The sequence below is a fragment of the Pongo abelii genome, chromosome 10, assembly GCF_028885655.2.
Source record: "Pongo abelii isolate AG06213 chromosome 10, NHGRI_mPonAbe1-v2.0_pri, whole genome shotgun sequence".
In the NCBI taxonomy this organism is placed as follows: domain Eukaryota; kingdom Metazoa; phylum Chordata; class Mammalia; order Primates; family Hominidae; genus Pongo; species Pongo abelii.
In genome coordinates, this window is record NC_071995.2 from 46058802 (window position 1) to 46066689 (window position 7888).

The 7888-nt window shown below is 46.0% G+C and overlaps 1 protein-coding gene across 1 annotated transcript; it reads left to right on the forward strand.

Annotated features, from left to right (window-relative positions):
* Positions 1-240: 240 nt before the first annotated feature.
* Positions 241-2387, forward strand: LOC100434700 (testis-specific H1 histone). The gene has a single exon (XM_002823153.5). The coding sequence runs from the start codon at positions 1412-1414 to the stop codon at positions 2363-2365; it is 954 nt and encodes a 317-aa protein (XP_002823199.1). The 5' UTR covers positions 241-1411; the 3' UTR covers positions 2366-2387.
* The last annotated feature ends 5501 nt before the right edge of the window (positions 2388-7888 follow it).

Below are 7888 nucleotides of genomic sequence, written 5' to 3' on the forward strand. Positions count from 1 at the left end.
GTCCAAAATAGGTCCTTGAGAAGCTAATCCTTACTTGGCCCCCTTCATTTCCAACCCTTTGAAATTCACACTGCTCCTTTCTCCTGATCTTCTGGAAGTTTCTTTCTGAATCTAGAGAAACTCTCCTCACCAGAGAGGAATGATGTAAGCAGGCTCAATTAAATGCCCGCTATGTATAATGAAGCATATTGTTAGGTGCAGCATGGGACATAGAAGTTCAAAGACTATAGCTCTTGAAGATATTTTTATTTAGTTGGAAAGACAAGACAGAAACATTCAAAGTAAAGTAAATTTATTCCTTATATTTAGGTAGCCCTTGCTCATCTACCTCTTCTGAAACTTTGCAATAATTATGTGATGTTGGTAGGAAGGGAATGTGATGTTAGATAAGAAGTCAGATGGCCGGCACATCCATCCGACAGCCACACCACTGATATTAAGGGATTTGTTAATGTCATATGGCTCCTAAAGAGCTAGAATATGCATCCATATCTTCCAGCTCCAAGTACAAGTTTTTTTCTTTTTAAAAAATATTGTGTCACATTATACCCTCTAATGCCAAATTAATCTAAAATAAAGAAAAAGCCATATAAGATTGCAGAAGTAATTTTGGTGGTTGTGGTAGTTAAGAGGCAAGAAATCATTTGAAAGAGTTTGGGGAGTCTTCAGTGAAGAAGGATAATGTAGCAGTACCTTGAAAGATGAGCAGGACTTATCTGGGCAGATAAAGAGGATGAGCAATCCAAGAGAGGGGATGAGATGGAAAAAAACAGTATGTTCAAAGAATAATGATTAGACCAGTATCCTCAGGCGATGTGAAATCTAGATTGTTTCAGTACAGTTGAATGCATCATCTAAATTTCCCAGGTGTGGGAATCAGTGTTTAGGGTAGAGGGACCACACAATTGGTTCCTTTTTTACTTCATGGTCTTGCACAGAATCCACTGTGTAGAATTAGGGAGACATGACTTTAGATACCTGACTGGTGGAATTAAAGGTGGGAGTTTCTAGTCTGGGTTGTGTTTCATGGACTACCCCGTGTACTTTCTACAGGCAGTGTGTTGCTTGTTTGGATAGTTGGGAGCAGCTTCTCTCACCTTAAGGAACTGTGGGTAGATGGTTTGCAGGACCACATACACACACAAAATAGCCGACTAAAGAAAGCGGTGGAGATCGAGATCAGTAAGTTTGATTTGGGAACAAAACCCTGGAGACTGTATAGGTAGGTGACTGTTGGGGGTGGACAGGCGCTGAAGACTTGGATTGGTTTAGACGTAGAAGGAAGTGGCATTTGATTGGTTATTATAAGTGAAAAGGGCCCCTCCCTGGGTGAGATCTGCCAGCCCCATAATTAGGACCTGAAAATCTCTGCCAGGCCCGCCTTTGTGACGTGGCCCAGTCCACCTCAGCTATGGAACAAGCCTTGACTGGTGAGGCCCAAAGCCGGTGGCCCCGCAGAGGCGGGAGTGGGGCCATGGCTGAGGCGCCTGGGCCCAGTGGCGAATCCAGAGGCCACTCAGCCACTCAGCTGCCAGAGGAAAAAACTATCGGGGGACCATCGAGGGGCTGCTCGGGCTCCGTGCTCAGGGTGTCCCAGTTGGTGCTCCAGGCCATCTCCGCTCACAAAGGGCTGACTCTGGCAGCTCTCAGGAAGGAGCTCGGAAACGCCGGCTACGAAGTGCGCAGGAAGAGCAGCCGCCACGAAGCGCCCAGGGGGCCGGCCAAGGCCACGCTCCTCCGGGTCAGCGGCAGCGACGCCGCCGGGTACTTCAGGGTCTGGAAGGTTCCCAAGCCCAGGAAAAAGCCGGGACGCGCGAGGCAAGAGGAGGGCGCGCGCGCTCCCCGGAGGACCCAAGCCGCGCCCCGGAGCTCACGGAGGCGCCGCCAGCCGCTTCGCAAGGCGGCCAGGAAGGCCAGAGAAGTGTGGAGACGGAACGCGAGGGCGAAAGCCAAGGCCAACGCCAGGGCGAGGAGGACCAGGAGGGCGAGGCCGAGATCCAAGGAGCCGCCGTGTACCAGAGCCAAGGAGGAAGCGGGAGCGACAGCGGCAGACAAGGGGCGAGGACAGGCCGTGAAGGAAGACACCAGGCCGAGGTCAGGGAAGGACAAGAGGCGAAGCTCCAAGCCCAGGGAAGAGAAGCAGGAGCCCAAGAAGCCCGCACAGCGGACCATCCAGAAGCCAACGCCGGCTAAAACCGACCGGACATCTAGCGGGCAGGGGAAGACTCCACTAAAGACCTCCCCTAAATCTGAAGGTCTTCCTGATCCAGTTGGGAATGCATCTTGTGGGAGCAGCTTCACTCCCACCATGGACCAATGCCTTTCCCCCATAGGCCCCAAGAAGAGCGGCCGTCACACTCATTGAAATGAAATGGACCTCTAGACCACCTTGTGTCTGTTTCCTCTTTGCCGCACCTGGAAGGGAAGGGGTGGGTGGTGGTAACGTGCAGTGAAGACAGTAAATTAGCTGAGATTCTGTTCCTGCTGTAGAACTCAGAGAAATGTCTTTTAGAAGGAGAGAAAACAGAGGAAAACCAGCAGCTTAACAAGTGTTGAAGTATTGTTAGATACTCTAGCAAATCCAAATTGAGTTCTGGGGAGGAGGGCATGTTGGGAAAAGAGTAGACAGTCTTTAAGTTGAGTGGTCCCACTGATTCAAAGTGTTCTTACCTGAAATTCCTTTTAGGACAAAGTCCTCCTAAAATTGATTATAATGAGTTTGTAGTTTTTGCCTTGAATTGATAACCTATTTTAATTTAAAAGATATTCTTATGTTAATCCTTAGTTAAATAAGTGTGTGAAAGCATCCAGCATAGGGCCTGGCATAGGGTAGGTACTCATCACTGAAAGTTAAATATGTGTATAATTAATTCCCGATGGGGTGGTAATGTGCTATAGCAGAAAACTACTGGACCAGTATGTAGTAAGACCAGGATTCTAGTCAAAGTTCTGCTAGTCTGACCTTTGCTGAGTTATTTCTTAACCATTCTTGGTCTTGGTTTCCTTCTCAGTAAAATGTTGGGATTGAGCTAAGATGATTTCTAGGTGATTTAAATGTCAGTAAAATGAAAAGGGGACTTAAACATCATGGCATAATGGTTTGCTTGACAAAATTCAGCAATAAGGAAATTATCTTCTGAGAAAGTGCCAACTCCTAAAGAGGAAATTATGAAGATTGACAGATTGATTGCATAGCACAAATACAAGGAGATGGAGAAGGCTAGATAATGAATAGGTCTTTTGCTTTTCTTAACAATAACAACATGTATTGAGCACTGTGTAACAAGTATGAAACAAATGTATGATTTTAGTTCTGAATGCGGGGGTTAAGAACAGTGCAGGAGTAGTTCTCATGCCATAGGCTGACAGGACACAAATGATTCCTAGGGAAGTGAAATGTCAAAGTAGCTTATTCAAGGAAAGGAGTAGCTGTTTTCAGCCGAAGTCAAAGGAATGGGGACATGGAAGCGGCTGGGAAGTACTTTTTATTCTTAAAGAGGTAAAAGTGGCAGTGGGAAGGTATTAGAACCTCCTGGGAGCTTTCTCCAGGTATACCTGGCCAAGCTTTTCCTCAGGAGAGTCTTATATCTCCTACAAGGGGCAACAGGGTATGTGTATTTAAAACAGACCAAAAAAACAAACAAAAAAAACAAAACACCAAAAAACCACCCTTAAGTGATGCTAATATTTACCCTTTCACACCCTTGAGAATCACTGCTTTAAGCCTATGCAAAGCCTAGTAACTGCAGAATTCTTGCAGAGTTATCTCATCTATAGATGATCAGAACTTGATATTTCCCCATGTTGTAATTAAGTTTATTATGCACGTGAATGCGAGTGGAAGAATGCCTCTGAAAAGAGGCAATGAGAAAATCAAACATTGTCTATTGAACACAATTAGAATAAAGTTAATCAAGTGCCCTGATGATAGCCAGATGTATTATCCCCTTTATAGTCTTAGGATGTTTTTACCTAAAGAACCAGTGAGAGAGGAGGCAATTAGAGGCTGGCTAGGTAGATAGAGAGGGAGGTTCTCGGGAGAGAGACAGCACAGGTGGGACTGCACCTGTACCGTCCCTATGGTGTAACTAGCAGATGGAAATGTGGTTAAGAATTTCCTCTTATACCAGGATGTCTGCTCAGAAGGAACTGTCCCAACTTAGGCACAGGCACCATAAATCAACTAAATGTCCTGAACACAACCCAGAGCTAATTGTAATATCATTAGCACTGTGGTTTGGGCGCCTCCCCCCACCAAGGGTTTTGCTAAGGTGCTTGGGTAATAACCAAGATGGAGTCACTATGGTGCAACACCCCCTGGGGAACTTTACCCCTCCCATTATGACAGAACCCACAGAAGACTTCTTTTGCCACATAAAAAACCCAGAACTCAGCCTCATTTCTGGCAACCCACTTTTGAGTCCCCTCTTGCTGCTAAGAGCTTTTCTGTTGCTTAGTAAATTCTACTCTGCCTTACTCACTTTCTGGTGTCCGCTTGCCTTCTTCTTGGTCATGGGACAAGAACTCAGACCTCGCTAAACTAAGGAGTAAGAAGGCTGCAATACTAGGTGGTCTAGTATTAGCCTTTTTCCTCTAAGGTAGGATGGGAATGATACTGGGAACAATTTGTTTTCTAGATTTCCTAAAAATCATCACACTTATATTTGTTTTATGATGGTTTCTTCTTTCAAACTTTCATTCATTCAGCAAAATGTATCCAATTTATTAAGTGCCCACCATATGCAAGAACAGTAGCAGACATGAGAGACCCAGACCTTGACCTTACATAGCTAACAGTGCTTATTTCAGATTATTTTTCATTGATAAGCTTTAGGGTGGCTGTACTCCAATGAAATATAAGAAATGACCATATCTCATTAGAAAGCTACCCAGATTATGAAGATCATAATGTTGGCTGGGTACTCAGCCAGAGGCATTCCCAAGAACAGCTAATCTCATCCCTAGTATTCATTCCTTAATGACTAAGTGCCTGCAAGATTCTAGGCCCTGTGCTGAGAATACTAAAACGGATAAAACATAATCTCCACTTTTCTGAGCTCACATTTGAGTGGCACATTTGGGTATTTAACTTTAGTCAGAGCAAACTGAATGACCCTGACCTCAATTATTTGCTTATCTTTTACCTCAACTGCTTAGTGTAATGCTGATCACATCACTGTTGGACTTGAGTTGTAACGAATGTTCGATGTCCTCTAGAACAAATATTCAATGGTTGTTTGAAAAACACTTAACAGAAACAAAAATGTCCTTTTAAAAGCATGAAAAGGTCCAATTTAGAAATGCATGTTTAAACTATACTACACATTAATACCAAAAAATAGTATTTTTAATCAGATGGGCAAAAATCCAAATGTTTGAGAGCCTACTCTACTGGTAAGGCTGTGGGGAAACTCATATACAGTGTTGGTGGGAGTTTATACCATCCCCGTGCCTGCCAGATTTCTAGCTAGTGGACAGTCATAGTGGCTGTGTTTCTCTTTTCCCTTTTCTCAATTCCCTTACCTCCTTCCCTTTTTGGTGATGGAAAAGACCAGAATCCAAGTGGCTGAGGGGAAGCGAGAGTGAACACAAGAAAATAAGGAAACTTATGAGGCCCGGGGCAACAAAACAATCTGGCTGGGGTAAGGAAACCTGCAAGCCATCTGAAGATCATTCCCCAAGCAATAGGCTTGAGGCTTTTTAAGGCAACTCCTGTAGAGGAAGAGCCACGCCTTTGAGTTTCACTCAACACAGGCCCTTCCTGTCCAAGAGGGGAGGCTTTGTCACTGAGTTAATGGACAGTGGCTTCCGACCCTACTTCCACACCGGCTTTTCCATGTTTTCTCATACAACCATTTTCTACCCTATCCTCTCAATCCCAGGAATATCCAGTTACTGCAAACATGCCTCTAAGGGGTCAAGTCACACACTACCACCACCACTTGGTGGCTCCAGACTCGAGCTCAGCACTCACAGATCTTCAAGAGCAAGGTCAGCCCTTGCGGGGCCTTGAAACTGAGGGCCTCCTTAAACTCATGCTGGGCGATCTCCCTAGTCCTGGCCCTGCTCAGCAGTCTGCCGCTGAAGTGCTCCCTGGGAGCAGACCACCAGCCCAATCCTCCAGCCTCTCCAGGTTGGATTGAGTGTCTGGCTGACTCAGGAGCATCATATGGGAACCAGGATGCCAGAGGGAGGTGGCGAGGCCCAACCTGTTGCGTCTGGAGGCTTACGTTTCAGGCAGTGAGATGAGGTGGTTCTCAGAAGATTCTGCGACTTATCTTCCCCCGTTCTGTGGTAGTCTTTTTGTCAGGAGCAAAGAGCAGGAATGGAGGGAAAAGTGAAGGAGAAGACCTAGAGCAGAAATAAGTGACACAGCCAACACATCTTTTATTCAACTGACAGGGACCATAAGTCCCCTGTTGGGTAACCCAAGGAAGTTCACAGTTCATCAGAAGGAACCAATTCAGATAATAGCTAGAAATCTGATAGGCACGGAGCAGTTGGGCTGCATGGCAAGTGGGCATTCATCCCCGAAGTTTCCTGGAAGAGGATGCCCAGGTGCCTGGTGGCAAGAGACAAGGCAGGAAAGTGGTCGTGGGGGAGGGCTTGGCTGAAGAACACACTGAGAGCAGGAGCAAGGGTCACATTTGATCTCCTAGGCCTGAAATTGCCAGTGCTTGGCACATAATAAGGACACAAAAAATTGCTTGTAGAATTGAGAGTTTGGGCTGGGCGCAGTGGCTTAGGCCTGTAATCCCAGCACTTTGGGAGGCCGAGGCGAGCGGATCACGAGGTCAGGAGATTGAGACCATCCTGGCTAACACAGTGAAACCCCATCTCTACTAAAAAAATACAAAAAGAAAAAAAATTAGACAGGCATGGTGGCGGGCGCCTGTAGTCCCAGCTACTCGGGAGGCTGAGGCAGGAAAATGGCGTAAACCTGGGAAGCGGAGCTTGCAGTGAGCCGAGATCGCGTCACTGCACTCCAGCCTGGGTGACAGAGCGAGACTCCGTCTCAAAAAAAAAAAAAAAAAAAGAATTCAGAGTTTGATTCTCAGGAGTCACAGGAGACTGGAAGGAAGTAAATTAAAAATGGTGAAAAGTGGAAAACAACTTTGGAAGTTACCTGACAGTAAGAAGAACCTCTAGGGAATGGAGTAGAGGGGCCAGATTTGGCAGTACTAGGCGGGGGGTGGAGTAGTGGTGGTGTCCTGTGGGGGTGTGTATGAGAAAGGGGCAGAGTGGTGAGGTGGCTGATGAATTGCTATAGCCAAGCCAAGAATTTGGAGGATGAGAGTGGGAAGTATGAATTGACTCCTGCTTAGTAGGCTTCAAGCTGATAGAAAAGAAACTGGACAGTAGGCAGAGTAATAGGTAGTAAGTGGGCTCATGATGGAATAGAATTGGCCAGAAGCTTGAAGAGATAAACTAGAATGGAAGAAGGAGTGGGGGTTGGAAAGAACAAATGCCCTTGGAAGGACATGTTATTGCTCAGTCAGAACAAGGCAAAACTCAAACAAAAAAATCTGAAAAAGAGTAGGAACAAAGAGTAGAGGAAGAATGCTGCCTGTTGGGAAAAAGGAGGTGGTGGCAGGAAAGAGGGAGAGAGCATAAGGCCTGGAGTTGAAGAGTCTCAGCCTTGGGGTCTAATCTTTTGACCTTGGAGAAGAACTGTGGGCAGATTTATAACTGTCAGTTCAGTCTGTCCTCATAGGTGCGCCTGGGAGAGGAACTGGAGGAGGTAGCAGGGTCAGAGACTGCAAGGCAGATTCCTCCCCACAGCCTGAATCTGTCAGAATCTTCTAAGCAGCAGAATGCATTTTGGGCACCATGGCTTCATTGGTTACAACCTCTACCTAGTAAGCAGAGTCTGGATTTAAATCTTGCT

Bases quoted from the DNA above. Each gene is read 5' to 3' on its own strand.
- LOC100434700 (XM_002823153.5), top strand. From the start codon at position 1,412: ATGGAACAAGCCTTGACTGGTGAGGCCCAAAGCCGGTGGCCCCGCAGA.